The sequence below is a fragment of the Pseudophryne corroboree genome, chromosome 6 (genome assembly GCF_028390025.1).
Source record: "Pseudophryne corroboree isolate aPseCor3 chromosome 6, aPseCor3.hap2, whole genome shotgun sequence".
Classification (NCBI taxonomy): Eukaryota; Metazoa; Chordata; class Amphibia; order Anura; family Myobatrachidae; genus Pseudophryne; species Pseudophryne corroboree.
Window position 1 is genome coordinate 124100327 of NC_086449.1, and position 27324 is coordinate 124127650.

The following is a 27324-nucleotide window of genomic DNA, read 5'->3' on the forward strand; positions in this document are numbered from 1 at the left end:
TGTGCACCCAGTCTCCTCTGGGCACAGAATCTAACTGAGGTCTGGAGGAGGGGCATAGAGGGAGGAGCCAGTTCACGCCCATTAAAGTCTTAAAGTGCCCATGTCTCCTGCGGATCCCGTCTATACCCCATGGTCCTTTTGGAGTCCTCAGCATCCTCTAGGACGAAGGAGAAACACATTTTGTTCATAGGCACCAATCAAATTCTGCTACAGTACATTCTAAAGACTGAAAGCAATCTGATTGGTTGCTGTGGATTACACCTGAGCCTGAGCTGGTGGGCTTCTGCAGTAGACATTCCCGAAACCGTCTTTATACAGATGGGTCCACGGTTATCTTGACTAGTTTTCTGCGCCTAGGCACAACATGACTTATTAGCATAAACTATTCATCTATTGTTCTCAGCTGCAATACAATACAGAGGACAATACAGCAGGGGATTAAGTCCGATTGGCCAGTCTCAGTTAATCCTATTAAAGGTCAAGATAAATGTGGACCCATCTGTAGTAGATATTTAGAAAAGTTATCCATGCTTGCCTTCACTTGAACTCTGGGGGTCCTTTACACAGGACAGCCTCCTCTGTGCTGTCGGGGTCCTTGTTTCCACTGGGTCCTACAAATAGGCTGCAGTCTGAGCTCCATGTTGGCTTCTCTTGTTACACCACTTACAGGTGATGACAGGCGGTGTCTGCACTGTATTATTGGCGCTAGGTCCTTGAAAGTCCATGACCAGAATTAAAGTGATGATGATACCAGGACATGGGGCCTACATTGGGTTGGTTTGTGGCCTACGTTCTGGGGCTATCAGAGAATCATAGACCCAACAATACAGAGGAGAGAGTTCTTGGGAAGGATCCACATCCTAATTACATAAGTAGGACACTCCCTATGATAGCTCCTACTGCTACGCCTCTGTGCTCCCACGTTACTAACTCCATTGCTAGCACTGTCATGTGATTGCTTTGCTCCTCCACTCTGAGTCCTGTTTCTAGGCATTTCTATTGGCTAAATCACTCTATTGGCTAGATCACTCTCCCCAGCTCCGTACTGCACTCACACCTGTTCCGTACAGCATATGGGCCCTCATTCCGAGTTGTTCGCTCGTTCGTTTTCATCGCATCGCAGCGATTTTCCGCAAACTGCGCATGCGCAATGTTCGCACTGCGACTGCGCCAAGTAAATTTGCTAAGAAGTTTGGTATTTTACTCACGGCATTACAAAGTTTTTTCTTCGTTCTGGTGATCGTTGTGTGATTGACAGGAAGTGGGTGTTTCTGGGCGGAAACTGGCCGTTTTATGGGAGTGTGTGAAAAAACGCTGCCGTTTCTGGGAAAAACGCGGGAGTGGCTGGAGAAACGGGGGAGTGCCTGGGCGAACGCTGGGTGTGTTTGTGACGTCAAACCAGGAACGAAACTGACTGAACTGATCGCAGTGGCAGAGTAAGTCTCGAGCTACTCAGAAACTGCTTAGAAATTTCTATTCGCAATTTTGAGAATCTTTCGTTCGCAATTTTGCTAAGCTAAGATTCATTCCCAGTAGGCGGCGGCTTAGCGTGTGCAATGCTACTAAAAGCAGCTTGCGAGCGAACAACTCGGAATGAGGGCCATGCTGCGCTACACTAGCTGCATGAGATTCTTGGGGATCCTTAAGATGCCGGTTGATTTCCACTGATAATTATACAGTTCTCATCAAATGTATTGAAAACAATGCAATCTAATCCAAAATACCTTGTGGAAAAGTGTGATCAGCTGAGTCTGATTGCCCGCTACTGAGTAACGAGTATGCAGAATTAAGAAATCTTCCCACCCACTCACTGTTCCATACGCATCCAACACTTTATATAATAACATTCATTATGAATTAGATTGTTTATAAAATCAATGTGTGTGGACAGCTGTAAATATAATATGTAGCTGTATACTGCCTTAGAAATGACGACTGATATGATAACATATAACTAGTTTGGCCTCAGTTTCCGCCCCTGCTCACCCCCACTCTAATGTGCCCCATCCCTACTCTGCTGTTTCCCGCCCTCTCCACCAGCTCCATCCCAAGTTCACCCTTGGACATTCATCCCTCCTCCCCCCGCTACCATACCTACCCTGGCAGCTGGTACTCCCCTTTTCGTTATGGCCTGTCTCCCTCACAGTAGAAGCCATTCGGAAGCTGGTGCCAAGGCTTCCACTGCACAGACACTGAGGAGACGGGACAGACCTTCTGCAATTATTACATACTGTAGATATCTAGCTGTATATTTTATACTCTTACAAATGACCACTAATATAATAACACACTGTATAATATGAAGCTGAATATTTCATAGTCCTAGGAATGGCCACTAAGATACTGTAATAACATGTAATATGTAGCTGTATCCTTCTACAGTTTGTGCTACAGTAAGTAGGCTTTGTATACTATACACTAATTGATGTGCCTGCCACTCATGTACAGTGCTGAGTCCTGTTACTAGAAGAAATAATATACACTTTTGTAGGAAGATCCTGAATGTCAGTAGATTCCAGATTCGGTTTTGTATTTAGGGTGGAATAGTGACCATAATTTTGATGCTAACTTAATCAGTAAATAATAATTAGTTTTTCAGTAGAAAATAGGAATACTTACATGACATTAACGGTAACCCCAGTAAATATATTGCATGTCTTTGTGCACACATATTGAGCAGTAAATACATACATACCCTCGATAAGCTGCTCCTACTGAATCCAGAATGTATGGCTGTGGAGAGAGACAAGGGATAGGTGAGTGGCGGAAGGGAAAGGCTGCACCCTGGGGAGTGTGGGGTCATGGAGCAGAGCACTGCATACAGTAGGTGGCCCAAAATCATTCCTTGATGGCTACATGTGTACAGGTATTAGTTTGTATCGGGTGAGAGGGTGTGACTAGAGGGGGCAGTCCAGCACTAGGTGTATTGGGTGTGACTGGAGGGAGCAGTTCCATACTTGGGTGTATGGGGTGAGAGGGTGTGACTGGAGGGGGCAGTTCCGTACTTGGTGTATGGGATGAGAGGGTGCCACTGGAGGGAGCAGTTCCGTACTGGGTGTATGAGGTGAGAGGGTGTGACTGGAGTTGGCAGTTCTGTACGGGGTGTGTGGGGTGAGAGGGTGTGACTGGAGGGTCTGTGACTGTATGCTAATGCTAGTATCTGGCCTTCCCCTGGTGTACAGCTGTGTATCTGATTATGCAAGGATCGAGATGTTCACTTTGAGCACCTTCAGATGTTGTAATGCCGCTTGGTGCGTCTTTAGATACCACAGTCAGTCGCATCGTCAAAACTTGCAGCAGCCCTAGGTGCATATTCGCCATTTGAGTATGGCCTCCAATGTGAGCTATTGGGATGCGGTCAATTTACCTAAAATCAAAATCCCGACGGTTAAAATACTGACTGTAATTGAAAATGTCGACAGGTCAAAAAGTCGACATGAGTTTTTCATGATTTTTTAATTGAAACCAACTTGTTCATACTTCACCATCCCAGTGGACCTGGAGGGGGAATATAATAGTGTGCCCGAAGTATGACTAGCGCAGCGAGCCATGCGAGGGGACGCAGTACACTTATACGGTGTCCATGTCGACCTATGTTGACATACATACCAAAACACCCATTGAAAACTTGTGTTAACTTTTTGACCTGTTGACATTTTAAATGTTGGTATTTTGACCTTGTCAGTATTTTAAATATCGGTATTTTGACCTTGTCAGGATTTTGACCGTTGCTTAATTGTTGTCGGTATTTTGACTGTCGGTATTTTGATTGTAGGTATTTCATACTAAACCCGAGCTATTATGTGTCTGTGTAGCAACCTCTTGAGCAACACTCCCATAAGATGTCCATGATCTCTATGTGTCTGAACAGCTAGTACTTTTACAATACATTTTTGATACCGTGCGTCTTAATCGTAACTGCACCTCTGTGCATACGCTTTGTGTAACACATGCGCTGTAGGAGTTTCAAGGTATTTTTGCTCATACGCAGTCAGAGAAAATCGTTACACTCCTTGAACGTTGACACTTTAAATCTGCCTTACTTACAGTGCAACATGGGATTTTCTTTGCTTTTAACACTTCATCTCGACTTGGGTATATGGAGTGATGTTGTAGGTTTCCATGGCGAGTACGCATGTGGGTGTATGGAGGGATGTTGTAGGTTTCCATGGCGAGTACGCATGTGGCTGTATGGAGTGATGTTGTAGGTTTCCATGGTCAGTGCACATGTGGGTGTAGGAGTGATGTAGTAGGTTCCATGGTCAGTACACATGTTGGTATGTGAAGTGACGTAGTAGGGTTCTATACACATGTGGGTGTATGAAGTGACGTAGTAGAGTTCCATGGGCAATATATATGTGGGTGTATGAAGTGACGTAGTAAGGTTCCAGGGTCAGTACACATGTGGGTGTATGGAGTAACGTAGTAAGGTTTCAGGGTCAGTACACATGTGGGTGTGTGGAGTAACGTAGTAGGGTTTTATGGTCAGTACACATGTGGGTGTGTGGAGTAACATAGTAGGGTTTTATGGTCAGTACACATGTGGGTGTGTGGAGTAACATAGTAGGGTTCCATGGTCAGTACCCATGTGGGTGTGTGGAGTAACGTAGTAGGGTTCCATGGTTAGTACACATGTGGGTGTACGGAGTGATGTAGTAAGGTTCCATGGTCAGTACACATGTGGGTGTATGGAGTGATGTAGTAAGGTTCCATGGTCAGTACCCATGTGGGTGTGTGGAGTAACGTAGCAGGGTTCCATGGTTAGTACACATGTGGGTGTATGGAGTGATGTAGTAAGGTTCCATGGTCAGTACCCATGTGGGTGTGTGGAGTAACGTAGCAGGGTTCCATGGTTAGTACACATGTGGGTGTATGGAGTGATGTAGTAAGGTTCCATGGTCAGTACCCATGTGGGTCTGTGGAGTAACGTAGCAGGGTTCCATGGTTAGTACACATGTGGGTGTATGGAGTGATGTAGTAAGGTTCCATGGTCAGTACACATGTGGGTGTATAAAATGAGATAGCGGGGGTGGAAGTGTATTACACTTTTGGGTTTATAACAAAACTGAGCATGTAACATCTTTTGGAAACAGAAAGAATTAATTTTGAACTCACCTGGAAATTTACTTTCCACCAAAACCAATCTATAAATTGTACTGTCTCTCAGGCAGAGTTGTCTTATTAAAAAGAGACAATACACATAATACTGCAGAAACTACTTTTAGGGACATAGGTCAGTACATAACTAGGCACTGTGTTTGTGCGAGTTTCCTCCGGGTGCTCTGGTTTCCTCCCACACTCCAAAAACATACTGGTAAGATAATTGGTTTCTAACAGAATGAACCCTAGTGTGTATGTGCTTTGGTGTAGGAGAGAATTTACGCTATAAGCTCTACTGGGGCAGAGACTGATGTGAGTGATAATTATTCTTGCAAAGAGCTGTGTAATATTTAGGTGCAGTGTAATAGCAGCAAATAGGAAAGGAACAGATGTGTTCTGTCTCACAAGACGGGAGGAAAGGACATTTTCAGATTAGAATAAAACTCTCTGTGTTTATGCAAAAAAATGTAAAATGGCCAATGGTGTTATTACCTAAACACAGCTAGTAAAAGCATTGCCGTTTATATTTTGGCCATAACCACAATCTGAGGTGCCTGACTTTAGAACCTTACACTTAGTAAATATTAATCCCTTCAACAGTACTCCTGAGAGCTTCACCACTATTCATATCAAGGTGGAATTAAAATGCTGCCTGCAATAGTCCATAATGTCTACATGATAACGATTGATAAGCAGGGATGGATTAAGAGAGGTTAGGCCCATGTGCAGGCTCCTTGCAGGCTCCCTCCTCTTAGTCAGTTGCTGTAGCACTGTAGACCCTGGCTTTGTGTCTCCGGGAAAATGGTCCCCTCGCTGTATTCTCAGGGACATATCTACTACGCATACGCGAATCAACGGGAAAACGGCCACCGCGGGACTCCAGAGGGTTAAGTATAATTATATGGCTGCAGGGTGCGCGCCCTGGACCCAACCCCTGCACCCATTATAGACACTCCAATGTTGATAAAGGTACCTTTGGTAAATGTAGCATGTGCTCTGCATATCTGGTCCATTGAAAAGCCTGAACTTAACTTTCATATTCCATTATGGGCCTAATTCAGACCTGATCCTAGATGTTACGATCATCCACACTGACATGCGGGGGGACGCTCAGCACAGGGCTAGTCCACCCCGCATGTCAGACCCGATTACCCCCGCACAACTACAAAAGCATGGCGCAGTGGCGATGCTTCTGTACTTGAAGAGTAGCTTCCTACTAGCACAGCTCCTGCGCGCTGGCAGGGAGCTACTCATCACTGTGAGGGTCGCAGCGGCTGCGTGTGACGTCACACAGCCGCCGCGGCCCGCCCCCGGCACGGTCCGGGTACACCTGCGTTGCCTGGACCGTGCCCCTAAAACGGCAGGAGAAGGGGAAAGGGGGGTGGGGGGGGTTAGGGAGCACGGAAGGTTAGGGTTAGGGACCAGGGAGGGAGGGTTAGGTTTAGGCACTTAGATGGGGAGGGTTAGGGGGATTAATGGGGGTCTGTCGGGATTCTGATGGATGGGATGCCGCTGTCGGCATACTGACAGCCAGCATCCCGTCCATCGGCAAATCATACTGAACCTGCTTATAAATTGGCAGCTCTTTGCTATTTGAATCAACTTCTAAGTGTGCTTTACTATTTACTCCAAGCACTGCAGCCACTTTGCTGTGAGCTTCAGAAATGGCTGGGTTTAGCCAAGTCACTGCTGTCTTCTGAGAACACACAAATAGACCGCTGGGCCTCCCTATGTAGACCAGCAATCACCTCTTGACATTAAATAGAGGAGGCTGCTCTCTATCATTCTTACAAGAGGGACAAAGTGTAAGCAGAATAGTGTCTATGATCTGTGAAACGCTGCCTTCTCTAAGGGGAGATGTATCAAGCCTTGGTGAGAGATAAAGTACCAACCAATCCGCTATTACAGTTGGGAGCTGATTGGTACTTTCTCTTTCCAATTTATCTGTCCCCAAGGTTTGATATTTCTCACCCTAAAAGTTTCAGCAATCTCTAATGCAATATTTTAGGCTAGTGTAAGTATGTGCCCCAGACATTTAGATATATCACAGAAGTCGCCCTCCTTCTTATGTTTACTACCCATTAAGGTTTATGTGTTCCCCACCACATATATTCCAGACCATTAGAGCCAGTACCTTATAGTCTGGGTAGTACGCTGGGCCTTGCTCAACTGCTTATTTCAATGGGTCAGTTAAGCAAGAACCCTTGGGCCAAAAACAAGTCATACGGAGCATTGCAATCCCCTCATAATGCATTGTCTGGACACTCTCCAGAGGATAAGAGGAGGAGGAAACACACATAAGACGGAAGGAACTCCCAGTGCTGGGTCCTGGGCACACAGAGAGATCTCCTGTACTTTGTCTCTGACCTTGGATGCCATTAGGTTTATATCAGCCATTCCCATTCTTGCTGTGAACATGTGAAATACTGTACATAATGCCCAAATGTAATAGGAGTTGCGGGCATAGGCATGATTGTGGCAATATAACCACTAGATTTAAAGTGGAAATAACTTAAAAGGTCAAATCAGGTTGGTTTTTCACTCATATTGAAATTGTGCCGGCGCCTAGCCCCATGTCTGACATTCTCCATACATGACAGCTGTTCTGTGAGATAGTGGACAAGCCTGCGTTGTTTTCCTCTGGTGAGGTCAGCTGACAGCTCTTCCACATTCAGCTGTACTCTGGCTAAGCCCACATGAGTCTCCTCTCATCTGAAAGACTGCCAGTGTAACTTTCTTACACATTGGCATGTGGTTGTGTTAAGAATTATTATCTGAACGTTACAGTATACCTTGAGAGAGCCTTATCATCTCTGAAAGTGCTGTTTCAAATTTGACATGTGACATCACGCAGACGCCCCGAAAACGGTCTGGACACATCTCTGTTATCCAGACTACTCCCCCACAATGCCACATTAATGGCCCCCCCCCCCCCCACGGCCTCCACTGTCAATCACATCCTTTATTTTTTTTAAACACAGCCTGTAAAATGACATAAGCTGATTGGTTGGTGGTACTTTTTCACTCTCCACATTCTCTCCCCAAGGTTTAAACCTCCCCCTTTCAGAGAAGGTTACAGAAAGTTTCGGAGTGAGACAATGTGGGAAGGTACCTCAGAAATGTGCACTGGACAATAAATGTGCCCTTCTCTTTCTGGTGAATGGAGCATATTGTGGTGACCCTTTTAGTGGAGTACCCACAAATATTAAGTATCACCTGGATGTATGTAGGGTGTTCCCCATTTTTTACTATAAAAGCTGCTTAATTGCGGGGTTTACAAAGCCATACTGGTACCTGGCCCTTGGCCTTTGTAGCCTATAACTGCAATAGTTACTGGCAATGGGCATTCGCACGTGTGGCTAGCAGACTGCGTATGCATAGTAAGGTAGTGAGGTCTCGAAGATGAAGTGATGGCATTAGCAATCACTTCACTTCTAACACATCACTGGGACAGGGTCCTATCCAATCCCCCGCATGTGATTCTGAATACATTCGGGCGACACTTAAATTCTTAGAAGGACATGTGTGTTACAGTATCTTGGATTTGGTGGACCTCGCAGAACTGCAGTGAGCTGGATGTGATAAGAAAAGAACACTTACGTGTGTAGATTGGGGTCCGGTCAGGCAGAGAGCGAGTTTTTCTCCTTTGAGGACCGCCTTTCTGCATTTCTTCTTTTAGTATGAGTTTTCCCAGATTAGACTGGATCTGTATGTGAAGGAGGAGACATAGTGATAGGTGTAAGGGAACACGCGAACAGGCAGAAGTCTTATTGGCAGCACAGACACACACACACATGCACACACACACACACACACACGCTTTATGTTGCAGAGTCACTCACCTTGTTAAGCTCCACTATCTGACGTTGTCTCAGCTCTTTCACATCCTCACTTTCTTCGCTTTCTTCCTCTCCATGTTTGGATTCTCTGCGATAGCGTCTCTCAGACTCTATGATTAAAAATAAATGTCAGTATAAAAGCAACTGCCCTGGTCTCCACACAGGCACGCTGCCCCTAATGAGCATATCAACCCTACCTACAACCGCCAGGGAAGGAGGACATGGCCAGTAATCAGTCTCGATCTTTGCTGGCTGGTTTGGATCTGGCGGTTTCGCAGCTGGAAACTTTGAGGACTCAACTATAGGGTCATCGGACAGCCTGTGGGCGAGTGCTGATTCTGGTGGGAAACAAGAAGGCGTCTATGAGATTAGTAGAGGAGCAGAACGTGACATTATGAAGATGAGGCACTGTCGGCTTATTGTCCGAGGGGTTGCATTAGAGGGAGTTCAGTCTGAGAGATAACATGAAGACCGAGAGACTTAGAAGCACCAGAGTATGGGAGCTTAAACAGGACAGAAACCAGGAGACTGAGTGATTGTCCGGTCCCCTCACCTCTCTGTCTGTAGATTGGAGGCTTCTTGTAGAGGTTTGGCTCCTTCTGAGAAAGCTCTATTGATGTAGAGAGAAATAGAGTGAATGGGAGATTGAGACTGGACCAAAGCTTGTAAGAAACATATTTGAAGACAGGACTTATAAGGTACTGCAGGATATTACAGAAAAGCGTGTTTCATGCGTCTTACATGCTAAATGAACAGGCCTTCCAAAATTAATTGTTTTAACTTTCACAGTTAATACCAAATAAGTAATCTATCTTGGTCCTTTGTAACACAGCTCCTGACCAGGGGTTCCCGAAGCCATGTATGCTCAAAAAGACACTTTTGTATGCAAGCATGGGTCACAAATCCTTTGGTGTCACAAGTTCACACACATATTGCGTTGCCTGGTCATATGTAAGAGAAGGACGCATTATGGGCCTAATTCAGTAAGGATTGAAAATTCTGGTAATTAGCAGAATTTGCAATCTTTCTGTTCGCATGCTGAGGGCCGCCCATCGCAGGGCAAGGCCGCCCAGCATGCTGACTGCCAAACCCCCCTTCAACAAGCAGAAATTGTGATAGCATCGCAATTTCTGCTTCTTAGCGGAAATTAAGGATGCCTCCAGCAGTCATGTTTCCGATTGCGGCAGCTGCATGTGACGTCACGAAGCCACCGCGATCACGCCCCTGTTCCAACCACACCGCACCCCCGTTTGCCGGCCTCCGTCCCCGCCTAGGAAACGGAGCGTTGCCGCTTCCCCTGCCCTGCGACTGCCTCTGCCTGATTGACAAGCAGGGGCGATCGCATTTTCTGCGGCCACCCCCCTCAGGCTGATCAGCAACAAATTGGCAGTTTATTGAACCAGCTTCTGTTAACCGGTCTCCCGTCCCATGCTAATTGTTACATTGTTTTGACCTTTGGCTTTGAATGACTATGTTTTTGGCTCTTATTTAGCCTTGTGCCATTAACTCTTTGGCACTAGATTATTTGATTTCGGATGATCACCCCTCAGGCTCTTTGACCTATTGGCTTTGGATGGCTACCCATCTGGCTCCTTTCTTATGGTTATCCCTTGGACCATTCTATTGGCTGATGCTTTAACTCTTCATTTTTGTACACCGCCATATACCTCATGGTACTGGGGTTATTACTATTTACACGTCTGATTTTGGAATTCACTAGTTAATATCTGTGTGATCATGAGACATTCTAGATTTTATATGTGACCATTAAATAACGAGACTGTACTTGTAAAAAATAAACCATACTGCATGATGGTTTTGTAAGTTTCACCCCTCTCGCACAGATCGTTTGCTGTCACAGAAGTTGTGTTTTTCCCATGTGTCATAATAAAGCTTAGTTCAAGAGAGGACGAACGTGATAACTTAAAATTTTTATAAATTTAAAAAATCAACCACCAAATCTTTCCGTGTGCTAGCCGAGGCTTATGGGGCATATTGTATGTCATTGTGCACGTGTGTTTCAGTGGCACAAAAGATTAAGTGACGGTTGTGAAGATATCGAACATGATGAAAATCCTGGAAGGCCTTGCACATCCAAAACAAAAAATTTCACAAAAACTGAGAAAATTGCTCGAATTGACCGTCGACTCAGCATCAGAACGATAGCAGAACACCGACACAGAAACTGTTAGGCAAGTTTTGCATCAAGATCTTAACATGACAAAAGTTTGTGCCAAGATGGTTCCAAGGCTTCTCACTGCCGAGCAGAAAGCAAATTTACACAGACATTTTGGAACAAATTCAAGAGGATTCGAATTCTTTAAAATAAAGTTATTAAGGGCACCCGTTTTGCATCAGTGTCACGATCCGGGTATCTGGACGCCATTTCTTACCCATCAGATGCCTCCTAAGGCTGGCTCAGCGCTCCAGGACCGGATCCCATCTGTTATCCTGATGTGTACATTCCTGTATCCTCTCCTGTCACTCTGGGACGCTGTCACAGTAAACGCCATATTACACCTGGCATGGCGTCTCCCGCGGCCTCCGCCGCCGTCCCTGAACTTCTGCATGCAGAGTGTCTGAGTGGCGATTACGTCAGCCGCGGCCTCCGCTGTGTCCGCGTGGTTGGATGTGCATCTGTCAGCCTGGCGCCTCCTGTCTCCGGTGGCCGGCGCCGCCATTACTGTTTTCATTACCACATGGATTACAAACCAAACTTCCCTCCAAGTGTCTGCATGGGCGCAGCCATCTTGGATTCTGTCAGCTGATCATTTCCACCAATCTGTTGTCAGTATTGATAATCTGCATAATTGCCTGGCCAATCCCTTCCTTGCTGCAGGTATAAATACACTGTGCCTGAGCAAGGAAGGCATCAGTGCTTTGGTTGTCAAACCTAGTTCCTGTTTGTCTCTCTCCTGTGATTGTCTTCCAGGTTCCAGCTCCTGTCTCAAGACTTCCACCATAGAGACCCGCACCAGCATTCCACCTGCGGTGTAGCCTGACTCTGCAATCCATTGTGGATTCATCTGTTTCCAGCTACAACATTACCTGCTTCCAGCTCAGCTTCCAGCAGAGTACAGCTTCCCTTAAAGGGCCGGTGTCCTTTCTACACTTTACCACTCTCCACCGGTATTATTATTTCTCCGCTCTCAAGTTCTACATTTCAGTTCATATTTCATCGCTCCCAAGTTCATTTATTATTTAACTGGTTCCAGCCAGTATCCACTCCGTGCTAACAACAGTCTGGTTCCAGCCAGTATCCACAGCAGCCGTTTTATCTTCAGCAACCCAGCTTTTCCTTGAACACCAGCTGGCACAATCCTGGGTTATCTCCATTGCTACAGTCGGGCCTGGTAAGGACTTTCCATCTAGAAGATCATAAGAACTATCTCACACTACCAGTGCCCTGTGGCTCCTGCCATCCTGTAGTACCCAGGAACTGTATTTATTCTTTGCTGACTTTTACGTTTTCTTTTACTGCTGCTGTGTTGCGGAGTTGTCATAATAAACATCATTGACTTTTATCCAAGTTGTCGTGGTCACGCCTTCGGGCAGTTATTATTCATGTTACTTACATGTCCAGGGGTCTGATACAACCTCCCAGGTTCCGGTACATCTCAGCCCCTACAACTGAGGCTGCCTCCCGTCAGCTCAGGCCCTCAGTTGTGACAGTAAGCACTGACCTAATGAATCCAGCCGGAGACCAGGATCAAGCGGCCAGGCCGATGCAAGAACTGGCAGCCCGACTAGAACATCAGGAGGCTGCACAGGGCCACATCATCCGCTGTCTCCAGGATCTCTCTACTCGGCTGGATGGGATTCAGACAACTCTCCGTGGATCAGGCGCGTCAACCACAGTGACTCCAGCTATAACCCCACCCACCGAGAGACTTCCTTCGTCCATTTCTTTAACTGCCGTGGATGGCAGCAAAATTTTTGATGCAGTTATTTCTTTAAGGACTCTACCAATCCGTCTGAGAGTGGGAGTTCTTCATTCCGAACTTATTTCTTTTTTAGTGATTCCAAGAGCCACACATCCTGTGGTCCTGGGCCTTCCATGGCTCCGTCTTCACAATCCTACAATTGATTGGACGACTACGCAAATCCTGGCATGGGGTTCCTCCTGTGCTGAGACATGTTTGTTTAAAGTATTGCCTGTCTGTTCTTCCTCCCCCAGGTCGTCTGATGTTCCACCTCCTCCATATCAAGATTTCACGGATGTGTTCAGTAAAGCTTCTGCTGATATCCTTCCTCCTCATAGAGAATGGGACTGCCCGATTGATCTCGTTCCAGGGAAGGTTCCACCTCGAGGCCGAACTTATCCGTTGTCTCTGCCTGAGACGCATTCTATGGAGGAATATATTAAAGAGAACCTAGCAAAGGGGTTCATTCGACCTTCTTCTTCTCCAGCCGGCGCAGGCTTCTTTTTTGTAAAAAAGAAAGATGGTGGTCTGCGGCCGTGCATCGACTACAGAGGTTTGAACGACATTACCATCAAGAACCGTTATCCTTTACCCCTGATTACTGAGCTCTTTGACAGAGTTAGCGGAGCTACCATCTTTACAAAGCTGGACTTGAGAGGTGCATACAATCTCATCCGGATCCGTGAGGGTGACGAGTGGAAGACCGCCTTTAACACCCGTGAGGGACATTATGAGTACCTCGTCATGCCCTTCGGATTGAGCAATGCTCCAGCTGTCTTCCAGCATTTTGTCAATGAGATCTTCAGAGACATTCTATACCGTCATGTCGTGGTCTATCTAGACGATATCCTCATTTTTGCCAACGATTTAGAGGAACATCGTTTTTGGGTTAAAGAGGTTCTGTCCCGTCTCCGTGTCAATCATCTCTATTGCAAATTAGAAAAATGCGTCTTTGAAGTCAAGTCCATTCCGTTTCTAGGGTACATTGTGTCCGGTTCCGGACTAGAGATGGATCCTGAGAAACTACAAGCAATCCAAAATTGGCCGGTACCCTTAACCCTCAAAGGGGTCCAGAGGTTCTTAGGGTTCGCCAACTATTACCGAAAGTTTATACGAGACTTTTCCACCATTGTGGCGCCTATTACTGCTTTCACTAAGAAGGGTGCTAACCCGTCCAAGTGGTCTGAAGAAGCCATGCAAGCATTTCATCTTTTAAAACAAAGGTTCATCTCTGCGCCTGTTCTGAAACAGCCTGACATCGACTCTCCTTTCATCTTAGAGGTGGATGCCTCCTCCGTTGGAGTAGGAGCGGTGTTATCTCAGAGGGCTAAAGATGGCCATTTACACCCTTGCAGTTTCTTCTCCCGGAAGTTCTCCCCAGCTGAGCGCAACTATGCCATTGGCGACCAGGAGTTGCTAGCCATCAAGCTCGCTCTAGAAGAGTGGAGGTATCTGTTGGAGGGAGCTTCTCATTCAATCACCATACTTACAGACCACAAGAACCTTTTATATCTGAAAGGCGCACAATGTCTCAACCCTCGTCAGGCCAGATGGGCACTTTTCTTTTCCAGGTTCGACTTTAAACTCCAGTTCTGTCCGGGCTCTCAGAATCGCAAGGCCGATGCCCTTTCCCGCTCATGGGAGCAAGAAAATGAGTCAGAGTCTTCAGACAAGCATCCTATTATAAATCCGTTGGCATTCTCCACGGTAGGGATGGACTCTACGCCCCCATCAGGGAAAAGTTTTGTGAAGCCGATGCTAAGGAAGAAGCTCATGCATTGGGCCCATGCTTCCCGTTTTGCCGGACATACAGGTATCCAAAAAACCCTGGAGTTTATCTCTAGGTCCTATTGGTGGCCAACTCTGAAAAAGGACGTCTTGGAGTTTATTGCATCTTGCCCAAAGTGTGCCCAACATAAAGTATCCCGCCAGTCGCCTGCGGGGCAACTGGTTCCACTATCCGTTCCCCGTCGACCATGGACCCACTTGTCGATGGATTTCATTACAGACTTACCCATGTGCAACAAGTTCAATACCATCTGGGTGGTAGTTGACCGGTTCACCAAGATGGCACACTTCATTCCTCTCACCGGTCTTCCGTCAGCTTTCAAGTTGGCTCAAGTATTCATACAAGAGATCTTCCGACTCCACGGTCTTCCTGAAGAAATTATCTCAGATCGAGGAGTTCAATTCACAGCCAAATTCTGGCGAAGTTTATGTCAAGTCCTCCAAGTCAAGCTAAAGTTTTCCACGGCTTACCATCCTCAGACCAATGGTCAAACCGAGAGGGTGAATCAGGACTTGGAGGCCTTCCTCCGCATCTATGTGTCCTCCTCTCAAGATGACTGGGTTCAATTACTTCCCTGGGCCGAGTTCTGTCATAACAACCAGTATCATTCTTCATCTGCTTCAACACCATTCTTCACTAACTTTGGATTCCACCCTAAAGTCCCTGAGTTCCAACCGCTTCCAGCAACTTCTGTTCCCGCAGTGGATATCACCTTGCATCAGTTTGCCAATATCTGGAAGAGCGTACGATCAGCTCTGCTCAAGGCATCGTTCAGGTACAAGAAGTTTGCGGATAAGAAGCGTCGAGCAGTTCCTGCTCTCAAGGTGGGTGATCGGGTATGGTTATCCACGAAGAATTTGAGGTTAAGAGTTCCCAGTATGAAGTTTGCACCTCGCTATATCGGTCCTTTCAAGATTGAACAAGTCATCAATCCTGTTGCTTACAGACTCCAGTTGCCTCCCTTCTTAAAAATACCCAGGACATTCCATGTTTCCCTGTTGAAACCGCTGATCTTGAATCGGTTTCATTCCTCACTTCCTCCAACTCCGAAAGTCCAAACTCAACGAGGCGTTGAGTATGAAGTGGCCAAGATCCTGGACTCACGTCACCGTTACGGTCAACTACAATATCTTATTGACTGGAAGGGTTATGGTCCTGAGGAACGTTCGTGGACCAATGCTTCTGATGTCCATGCTCCTGCCTTGGTCCGGAGATTCCATTCCAAGTTTCCTCAAAAGCCAAAGAAGTGTCCTGGGGCCACTCCTAAAGGGGGGGGTGCTGTCACGATCCGGGTATCTGGACGCCATTTCTTACCCATCAGATGCCTCCTAAGGCTGGCTCAGCGCTCCAGGACCGGATCCCATCTGTTATCCTGATGTGTACATTCCTGTATCCTCTCCTGTCACTCTGGGACGCTGTCACAGTAAACGCCATATTACACCTGGCATGGCGTCTCCCGCGGCCTCCGCCGCCGTCCCTGAACTTCTGCATGCAGAGTGTCTGAGTGGCGATTACGTTAGCCGCGGCCTCCGCTTTGTCCGCGTGGTTGGATGTGCATCTGTCAGCCTGGCGCCTCCTGTCTCCGGTGGCCGGCGCCGCCATTACTGTTTTCATTACCACATGGATTACAAACCAAACTTCCCTCCAAGTGTCTACATGGGCGCAGCCATCTTGGATTCTGTCAGCTGATCATTTCCACCAATCTGTTGTCAGTATTGATAATCTGCATAATTGCCTGGCCAATCCCTTCCTTGCTGCAGGTATAAATACACTGTGCCTGAGCAAGGAAGGCATCAGTGCTTTGGTTGTCAAACCTAGTTCCTGTTTGTCTCTCTCCTGTGATTGTCTTCCAGGTTCCAGCTCCTGTCTCAAGACTTCCACCATAGAGACCCGCACCAGCATTCCACCTGCGGTGTAGCCTGACTCTCCAATCCATTGTGGATTCATCTGTTTCCAGCTACAACATTACCTGCTTCCAGCTCAGCTTCCAGCAGAGTACAGCTTCCCTTAAAGGGCCGGTGTCCTTTCTACACTTTACCACTCTCCACCGGTATTATTATTTCTCCGCTCTCAAGTTCTACATTTCAGTTCATATTTCATCGCTCCCAAGTTCATTTATTATTTAACTGGTTCCAGCCAGTATCCACTCCGTGCTAACAACAGTCTGGTTCCAGCCAGTATCCACAGCAGCTGTTTTATCTTCAGCAACCCAGCTTTTCCTGGAACACCAGCTGGCACAATCCTGGGTTATCTCCATTGCTACAGTCGGGCCTGGTAAGGACTTTCCATCTAGAAGATCATAAGAACTATCTCACACTACCAGTGCCCTGTGGCTCCTGCCATCCTGTAGTACCCAGGAACTGTATTTATTCTTTGCTGACTTTTACGTTTTCTTTTACTGCTGCTGTGTTGCGGAGTTGTCATAATAAACATCATTGACTTTTATCCAAGTTGTCGTGGTCACGCCTTCGGGCAGTTATTATTCATGTTACTTACATGTCCAGGGGTCTGATACAACCTCCCAGGTTCCGGTACATCTCAGCCCCTACAACTGAGGCTGCCTCCCGTCAGCTCAGGCCCTCAGTTGTGACAATCAGTTACTGAGGTACAGAAGAAAACAACAAAGCTGTTGACATAGCTGACTGATAATGAGCTACAGCTTTGCCCAATGAAAATATATGAATGCAGTGGTGTGTGGATGCAGACAGGGAGTACATAGAAGTGGAATGGAGTTAAAATGTATTTAATATAATTAACCGTAAATTATAGCATCAGTCTCGTTATTTAATAGACACAACTTTTAGCTATGGAGAAGGTAAATGTTAGGAATTCTAGAAATGTTATAGCATCTGCACAACCATTGTGCGGCTTCAAAACTCATCCAAATTGACCAATAAACAGGGTGACAGCTATAATCGGACAGCAGAGCCAGCAATGATCAGATCAAACCTGCCGTCTTGTACCTGGACAGTGGAAGTGCTGAACTCCTCCTCTAGGTGAATTACTTCCCCCACGGGGACCTTGTACATTGGAGCTACTTCCAACAGACTTATTATCGGCCCAGAGTGCAGAGACCTGTTCAATAAGTAATTGTAGGTGTTAGAATTGTCAAGCCCCACATTTATCCTACACCTCAAGTTGAATTCCTCACACAAATCTCACCTCAGGTGACGGAGGAGGTGATATTGACTTGGGAGACAGAGATCTCTGCAAGACAAATAAGTAGAAGAGTCATTCAGAAGTGACATTAAAGGTTTAGTATACAGATATTATGACATAAGGAAAGTCTCGGGAATAGGAACAGATGGTATACATGCATAAGCTTTCAGGAAAGATAGGAGATTGGATCTGGGATGTGAGGACTGTATAGATGGCGCCTCGCTCATCTATGCTGTCCTGTCTATGGCATTAGTCCCGATCACGGAGTCGCAGCGTGCCTGGGCGCAAGGCGGCGTGCCTAGTTGTAGGGAGGCTCACAGAGCTTATCATGGCGTTTGGCGTTACCAGTGAGTGTAATACCTGCGCTCATCCACCAGATGTCACGTTTAAAATCACCATTGAACATGCGTGTGGTCTCCATTGAAATACAGTACACTATAGCAAGAACTACTTTACTGTACACTGTATGGGCAATGCTGTACGCGCGTATCATTACGCTATTTAAAATACACTGCGGCAATGAGGTCCCATAGACAAAACCAACAAATAAAAATAGTGTATACAGACGCAAATGAACATGTTAAAACAATGGTCCATTGACGTTAGGTTTATGTGAGCTATTAAATGAAATTAAAATGGTCTTAAAGCTTAATATCTATGGTTCTGGGGGTCCAATCGGCTCAGAAGTGGGTTGGTGTGGAAAGGGAGACAATTAGCTACCAGAGGATACTGACCCCAAGTTTCTGTGACCCCCACAAGGCTAACAGCAAGCCTCAGAAACCATGGTGGGTCTGACTTAACGGGCCCATTATAGTCAATGGGAAAATGGCTCCACTTTGTTTATGTTACACAGCAAAATACTGTACAGAGACGCTCTAAAGGCTACAGCGGCAAGTGTTATCTTTATAAGTATAGTGGGGAGAGATAAAAGCTACTCCCTAAGTTCCTGGATGCCAAAACACTGTGCTTAGTGTCTCTGTACAGTATTTTCTATCTAGCCAGAGTCCCACACCCCACTCAAGCTGGGTGGACAATTAGAGGGGATCCAACATACAGATGCTTGCCGTTTCCCTTTGCCGTGTCACAAACTAGTGGCCGGTCTTCTCTGAAAGCCAAGAGTCTCCTCTGTCTTATGGTATCAGTCTCGAGTCTCCAGAACCGGATATATTGGGGCTCAAAATGGACCCATTTTCCCATAGACTATAATGGGCCGTTAATTCAGACCCACCAACGCTTGCTGTTAGCCTTGTGGGGGTCATAGAAACTTGGGGTCGGCATTCTCTGGTAGATAATCATCTCCCCTTCCATACCAACACAGTTCTGAGCAGATTGGGACCCCAGAACTGGAGATATTAAGCTTTAAGCCCATTTTAATTTAATTTAATAGCTCACATAAACCTAAAGTCAATGAACCATTGCTTTAACACGTTCGTTTGCGTCTGTATACATTATTTTTATTTCTTTATTTGGGGTCCTGACAGAGAATGAATATTTTTGACAGCGTCTCTGAATTCACCACCTCCCCACTCACCCATCCCCCTCCCCTGAAAGACTGATCTTTTCAGACAAAGAGGCCAACACTGTATGTAAATGAAGGGCTGATACTACAGTCGCTTTGGTTGGGGGAAAGGACTAGAGAGGGCCAGAGCGAATGTACATTAAACAGTACAGTACTGTGCTATGGATCTGCGTGTCAGACGCCCCACAGTTAGTTATCAAAACAGGTCTTTTCCTGTATGCATAATTCTATTGAATGTAAGGGTCTTAAATATATGAATGTTATAAAAAAATAATAATAAAGTGTCAAGAAGAAAAAAAAACAAAGGCATTCGCACTTTGGGAATCGAAACCGGGACTTTGTGCATGGGGTGTGGGACACTTCACAGCTTGGCCACAACGCCTAGTGATAGAGACACAAGCTCATGTGTAAATGTAAGCAGTGATCCCTTCCCATGGGTTTTGCTGCATTGGCTACGAGACTTGGATGCTCACATACAGTACTGTATGCTTAACGTCAATGGACCATTGCTTTAACACGTTCGTTTGTGTCTGTATAGACTATTTTTATTAGTCTATGGGACTTGGACACTGACATAACCCGCCAATGGACCATTGCTTTAACACATTCGCTTTCATCTGTATACACTAATTTTATTGATTGATTTATTGGTTTCTTTTTTTTTTTATTGACTCTCTCCGTCTGACCATTGGTCTGTGTGTACAGTATACAGTAACATTACAGTCGTCACTGGCCATTTGTCAGAACTTGTAGATCAATCCACCGCTATTCGCTCTACAGTACTGGATTAGTGGAGTATTAGCCACCCAGTGGTGAAGATGTGTATTGCATGCTGCATATGTAGTCATGCCTCAACGCGCCTGTCTGTGCAACAACTGAACAACCTGAGAGATCGCTTAGGGATGACTAATCCTCCGTTTAGGCAGAGAAATAGCAATGATGAGGAAGGCTCCATCTGTACCTCTCTGCTGCGGAGAGTCTCTGTGTTCTCCAGGAGAGTGTACGTGAAGTGTGGTTCGTAAATCATCAGGTCTGGACGCTCAATATCCAATATAGCCTTGTCACGTGGAAGGGCGGCTAGATCCTTATAACCCACGATGCGACTGTCCATGCGAGCCTGGGCAGAGATAATAGGATTTGAATTACCTACCGGTAAATCCTTTTCTCGTAGTCCATAGGGGATACTGGGAATCCATTTAGTACCATGGGGTATAGACGGGTCCACTAAGAGCCTTGGGCACTTTAAGAATTTGATAGTGTGCGCTGGCTCCTCCCTCTATGCCCCTCCTACCAGACTCAGTCTAGGAAACTGTGCCCGAGGAGATGGACATACTTTGAGAGAAGGATAAGGAAAGTGGTGAGATTACGAACCAGCACACACAAAACAAGAGGAAAGCCATACTAACCAAACTTGAAAACAGGAACAGCAACAGCTGAACCAAACAACATTACTTAACCAAGTAACGGTGCAGGAATAACGAAGCACCGGGCGGGCGCCCAGTATCCCCTATGGACTACGAGAAAAGGATTTACCGGTAGGTAATTAAAATCCTATTTTCTCTTACGTCGTAGGGGATACTGGGAATCCATTTAGTACCATGGGGAAGTACCAAAGCTCCCAAACCGGGTGGGAGAGTGCTGAGGTTCATGCAGAACCAGCTGACCAAACTGAAGGTCTTCAGAGGCCAAGGTATCGATCTTGTAAAATTTAGCAAACGTGTTCAAACCCAACCAAGTAGCTGCTCGGCAGAGCTGTAAAGCCGAGACAACCCGGGCAGCCGCCCAAGAAGAACCCACTGACCTAGTAGAGTGGGCCTGTACAGATTTTGGAACCAGCAATCCTGCAGAGGAACAAGCATGCTGGATAGTGAGCCTGATCCAGCGTGCAATTGACTGCTTTGAAGCAAGACACCCAATCTTGTTGGGATCATAGAGAACGAACAGCGAGTCTGATTTCCTATGACGAGCTGTTCTCTTTACATACACCTTCAAAGCTCTGACCACATCCAAAGACTTTGAAGTAGTAGAGGTGTCCTTAACAACCGGAACCACAACAGGTTGGTTGATGTGAAAAGCAGACACCACCTAAGGAAGAAATTGTTGACAAGTTCTAAGTTCAGCTCTGTCCTCAAGGAAAATTAAGTAGGGGCTCTTATGAGACAACGCCCCTAGCTCCGACACACGTCTTGCTGAGGCCAAGGCCAACAGTGTGACGGTCTTCTACGTAAGGTATTTTACGTCAACCTCCTGTAACGGTTCAAACCAATCCGATTGAAGGAGCTGCAGCACCAAATTGAGATCCCAAGGTGCCGTGGGAGGCACAAAGGGAGGTTGGATGTGCAGAACACCTTTCAAGAATGTCTGGACCTCAGGGAGAGAAGCCAATTATTTCTGAAAGGAAATAGACAAGGCCGAAATCTGGAATTTTATGGAGCCCAGACGTAGGCCCACATCCACTCCTGACTGCAGAAAAAGCAGGAAACATCCCAGATGAAATTCCACCGATACGATGGTAATGTTTAGACGTTACCCCCTTTCTGGCTTGGATCATAGTCTAGATGACCTTGTCAGGAATCCCTCTCCTGGCTAGAATCAGCCGTTCAACTTCCATGCCGTTAAACGTAGCCATGGTAAGTCTTAATAGACGAACGGGCCTTGCTGCAGAAGATCCTCTCAAAGAGGTAAAGGCCAAGGATCTTCGATCAGCATCTACAGAAGATCCGCGTACCAGGCCCTTCTTGGCCAGTCCGGAGCAATGAGGATTGCTTGAACCTTTTCCCTTATTATTCTTTTTAGAATTCTTGGGATCAGAGGAAGTGGAGGAAACGCGTACACCAGGCATGTCCAAACTGCGGCCCTCCAGCTGTTGAGAAACTAAACTACAACAGCTGGAGGGCCGCAGTTTTGGACATGCCTGGCGAGCACCATCTGATAGACCCATGGAGTCATCAGAGCGTCTACCGCCACTGCCTGTGGGTCTATCGACCTGGAACAATACCGCCTGAGCTTCTTGTTGAGACGAGAGGCCATCGTGTCGATTTGTGGATATCCCCACCGACGTGTCAAGCACCTGAACACCTCTGGGTGAAGGCCTCACTCCACCCAGAGGAGAATTCCTGACACCTCTGACATTGCTGCTCTGCTTTTGGTTCCGCCCTGCTGGTTTATGTACGTTACCACCGTCACATTGTCCAACTGGACTTGAATGGCCTGATTCTGAAGTAAAGATGAGGCCTGCAGAAGGGCGTTGTAGACAGCCCTGAGTTCCAGGATGTTTATAGGAAAGACGGCTTCCTGACTTGACCATCTTCCCTGAAACTGCATGACTGCTCCCCAACCTCTGAGGCTTGCGTCTGTGGCTAGCAGAATCCAATTCTGAATCCTGAACCGCCATCCCTCGATTAGGTGGGAAGTCTGAAGCCACCATAGATGAGAGATCCTGGCTTTTGACGACAGATGGATCCTCTGGTGCATGTGAAGATGCGATCCGGACCATTTGTCTAACAGATCGAGCTGGAAGGGTCTTGCATGAAATCTTCCATACTGAAGCGCCTCGTAAGAGGCCACCATTTTCCCCAGAAGGCGAATGCACAGATGCACCGATATCCGGCTTGGCTTCAGGACAGCCCGAACCATCGCCTTGATTACCAATGCCTTTTCCAAAGGAAGGAACACCTTCTGAGACTCTGTGCCCAGTATCATTCCCAGGAAAGGAAGCCTCCGTGTTGGCTCTAGGTGAGATTTCGGAAGGTTCAGAATCCACCCGTGATCCAGGAGTAGTCAGGTTGAGAGGGCAATGCTGTCCAACAACCACTCCCTGGATGGTGCCTTTATCAGAAGATCGTCCAGGTACGGAATTATGTTCACTCCCTGTTTGCGGAGTCGAAATATCATCTCTGCCATCACCTTGGTGAACACCCTCGGTGCCATAGAGAGACCAAATGGCAGGGCCTGGAACTGGTAGTGACAGTCCTGCAGTGCAAACCGTAGATAAGCCTGATGAGGTGGCCAGATCGGAATGTGAAGGTACGGATCCTTGATATCCAGAGACACTAGGAATTCCCCCTCCTCCAGACTTGAGATCACCTCTCTCAGAGACTCCATCTTGAATTTGAACAGGAGGATTAAAATAAGATTCCTCACTGTCCTCTGTCACCTTATCAGGGATATGCAGAACTTCTCTTATAGCCTCTATGAGAGCCTCTATTCCCTGTGACAGAGTACCCTCCCCCACCTCTGAGTCCACCTCCCCCTCCTCCATGTCTGACCCCTCATCCTCAGATTCAGATTGCAGGATATGGGATAAAGTACGTTATTGTGGACAAATGGCAGGGGACTGAGACGCTGATTTGGGTACTGAGTCTCTTTTCATAAGCTCAGTCATAGATTGTCTTAAGAATTGCGTCTCTTTCTCATTGCGGGACAATTTTGTAGACATATTGGAAATCATACCCCTTATGGAGTCCAGCCATGCTGGACGCTGCTGTCAGCGGAGGCGGTGCCCCATCCTCCTGCTACGGCCGGGACCTCGCTATTGGAGCCGGGTGGATGCTGCCGCTGGGTTCCTGCTCTCCCCGCTGCTCCCCCCCCCCCCCCCATCTCCTGCTCTCAGCTCCCTCATCTCAATCCGACTTTATTTGAAGTCGGATTGAGATTGTCGGAAATGGGGCTAAAACCTGTCGGGTTTGGCCCCGCATCCGACAATGCACACTGATTGGCGGCTGAAGCCACCGATCAGCGTGCATTCCAACAACATTCCGACAAGTCGGGTTTCCCAACTTGTCGTAAAAAACAGGGCCGTAATCAATAGGTCGGAGCCCCTTCCGACCTAACTGTCGGAAGCTGACGTCTTTCCGACAAGACGGCAGCTTCCGACAGTTATTGAATATACCCCTTAGTACACTAATGATCGCTCCTCCCCTGCTATGACCCCCTGGTACCGCTGAGGTAATCTGGAGTGTCTCCAGAGGAGCTGCGCTTCCCTGTCAGTCAGCGTCTGTGTCCGCTGCAGAAGGAAAATGGCGCCTGTGAGCTACTGGATCCGCTCATAGTGAAGCCCCGCCCCTGCAATGGTGCATGGTCTTCTCGCTTTTTAGTTATACTGGCTGAGGTAAATTTAGTGCTTAAAATGGAGTCAGCCCCCTTTGAAGTCTGTGATGCCAGTCTGGGTACTGTGGGCCTAATCGCAGTTGATCGCAGCAGCAAATTTGTTAGCAGTTGGGCAAAACCATGTGTGAACCTACAGTGAACACCGACACACCAGTCATACAGCCGCCTATGCTCCGACTGGGTCCTTTTACATACACAGCGTCTCAGACGGAAGCGGGAAATCAGTTCATGGCAGGAAACTCGGAGGTAACTGGTCTTGAACCGGGGGTAGGGTCGACCAGGGGAGCATCTTACTCCCCACTGCTGACATCAACCCCAGGAATCGCGGCCTCATACTACCCCTGAATTACCCCCTGTGTACACGTATAGTGAACTTAGGGTGTGTACACACGGTGAGATATTTGCTATTCCCGATTTTCACTTGCGATTTCCCTTGAACTCCTCGGAGCCCAGATAGCACAGATTTTGAATAACTTTTCTTGAGATATGGACTATGTGTGCTTACGATTTTGGCTTATGTGAGATGTCATTGACATGTGAGATGAACTAGATAGTACACCGATCTAGCAAGGACTGACTTGCCTGCACAGTCTATCTATTCTTGCGATGCCGACCTGGCGGGACCGCACATCGGGATCGCAAGGTGACTTTCACCTTGCGATCTGCACTAACTTTTCTTGAGATTTTGACTATATAGTCAAAATCTCAAGAAAATATCTCACCGTGTGTACACACCCTTAGACTCAGTTCGCCCCCTCAGAAGCTGTGCGTCTCTCTGCACTGTGTACTGAGTCTGAAGACCCAGCCGCTCCATGAAGAAGCCGTGCGTCTCCGTACCCTCGTGCCGCTATAATGGCCGGCGACCCGCTAACCGGGAAGCTGGCTTAGTACTCACCACTCTTCATTCTTCTGGCTGTTAGGGGTAGCGGCGTGCTGCAGGAATGTACGCTCGCCATGGTGGGGCTTGCGAATAGTTCCTTAAGGAGCTAGTGTCCTGTCAGCAGAGAACGGGTCCATTAACCCTTCAAGAGGTTGCGCCGTTCTTCCCCCTAAGTCCCACGAAGGAGGCAGGCTGGTGACATCCAGTCCTGCCTGAAAATAACAAATATATCAAATAAATGCAGAAAACTCTTCAGGAGCTTCCATAAGCATGACCGGCTCCTCCGGACACATTTTCCAAACTGAGTCTGGTAGGAGGGGCATAGAGGGAGGAGCCAGCGCACACCGTAAAATTCTTAAAGTGCCCAAGGCTCCTAGTGGACCCGTCTATACCCCATGGTACTAAATGGATTCCCAGTATCCCCTAGGACGTAAGAGAAACATGCACACAAAAATAATGAGTTCAGACACAGAGACAGTTAATGAAATCTCTTTTCCATAATAGGTGATGCATGGTTACAAAAAGATGCTTTTAGGTTGGATGAGCTTCCTTTTCAGTCTGCCCCATTGCCATAAATTAGAGGACCTGTGTAGATTATATTATTTATTACCAGTTATTTATATAGCGCACACATATTCTGCAGCGCTCTACAGAGACTATCTAGCCATTCACATCAGTCCCTGCCCCAGTGGAGCTTACAGTCTATATTCCCTTCCACATGTACACGCGCACACATTCACGAAAGGGTTCATTTTGTTTGGGGACAGTTGTGGCAGGGACTGATGTGAATGGCCAAATATTCTCCGTAAAGCACGTATATATAGGCACTATATAAATAATTGGTAATAAATAAATAAATAAATAAATAAATAAATAGGTATTACAACTGCGGGGGTCGGCATATTGCAGAGCACCTGTCACCTCTCTCCCTTTTATTAATTAACTATTCAATGCATGTAGCAAAACACTATTGATTTCTTCCCCCGTTTGCCCAGAAAAGGTTCTGTGGGTTATGCGGATAGCTCTTTACAAGATCTGCGCCTCTCATCCACGCCCATTCCTGTTTGCAGGAATTTTATCGGGCTGCACCCACTCTGCAGAATGCTCTCCCTCTCACAACAAGACTTCTAGCCTCCAAACTTTCAGGCGTACCCTGAAAATTTACCTCTGTAGAGTCAGCTTGTCCTGTTCCAGAACCACCCGCATAATGCAGTTCTACCCAATCACCTGCCCTCTACACAGTTCACACAAAACTTACATATGTTCTCTTTCTATTTCTACACTCACGCAACCTTCTGACACCAGGCCAGTATTGCTGTGTGACTGGATCATACAGCAATCTGGCTGGATAAACGTACAATAAGTAGCACTTGTTCTTAGGTATCAAATGCCTACTTTCCTATAAATTGCCAGCTTGTGAGCAGGGCCCTCGTACCGCTCTGTCTGTCTGTTATTATTACTGTTTGTTTCCCAATTGTAAAGCACAACAGAATATGCTGCTGCGATATAAATAAATGTTAATATATGGCGAGTGGATGAAGATTTTCTGAAATATGGTACTATACTCCAGCGTCCCCTTTGGATAAAAGAAAAATATATTTTTTTAATAGATGAAGGTGTTGTGACCTAGGGATCATAGTAACGATGTTATTTTAATTGTTGGTAGTCTATATTTTGGGATTAAAAATGCTATATCCAATTCTTACATCAGTTTAATTTATATTTAACTGTAAATATCTGTTTCTTGTAAAAATAACAGCACATTCAGTCCAATTGTAGACATATGGAACTTGCACTAGGACAGGTGTGTCACTGGGGGCAGTGATACTTTGTGCCCCAAACGCAGCTGAAAAGGAGGCGTGTCTTCCTGTGAAGGGGCGTGACATCATGGCCCAACCTCATTTTCATCATTCCCTGTACAGCTGGGCTGTCCCCAGACACATGTCTGGCTGCACTGCTAGCTCTAACACTGTAACAGGAGCCGAGTGCTGCAAATAATGTCACAG

At 46.6% G+C, this 27324-nt stretch overlaps 1 protein-coding gene across 1 annotated transcript in view; it reads right to left on the reverse strand.

The window, feature by feature from the left end:
* Positions 1-27324, reverse strand: part of DMTN (dematin actin binding protein) — a 110418-nt gene that overhangs the window by 18743 nt on the left and 64351 nt on the right. Inside the window, exons 5-12 of the mRNA XM_063931821.1 lie at positions 20291-20446; positions 17814-17858; positions 17615-17726; positions 9493-9549; positions 9137-9277; positions 8943-9049; positions 8701-8806; positions 2696-2733 (exon numbers count right to left, since the gene is read on the reverse strand). Coding sequence (XP_063787891.1) covers positions 2696-2733; positions 8701-8806; positions 8943-9049; positions 9137-9277; positions 9493-9549; positions 17615-17726; positions 17814-17858; positions 20291-20446 — 762 coding nt within the window. The remainder of the gene's footprint in view (positions 1-2695; positions 2734-8700; positions 8807-8942; positions 9050-9136; positions 9278-9492; positions 9550-17614; positions 17727-17813; positions 17859-20290; positions 20447-27324) is intronic.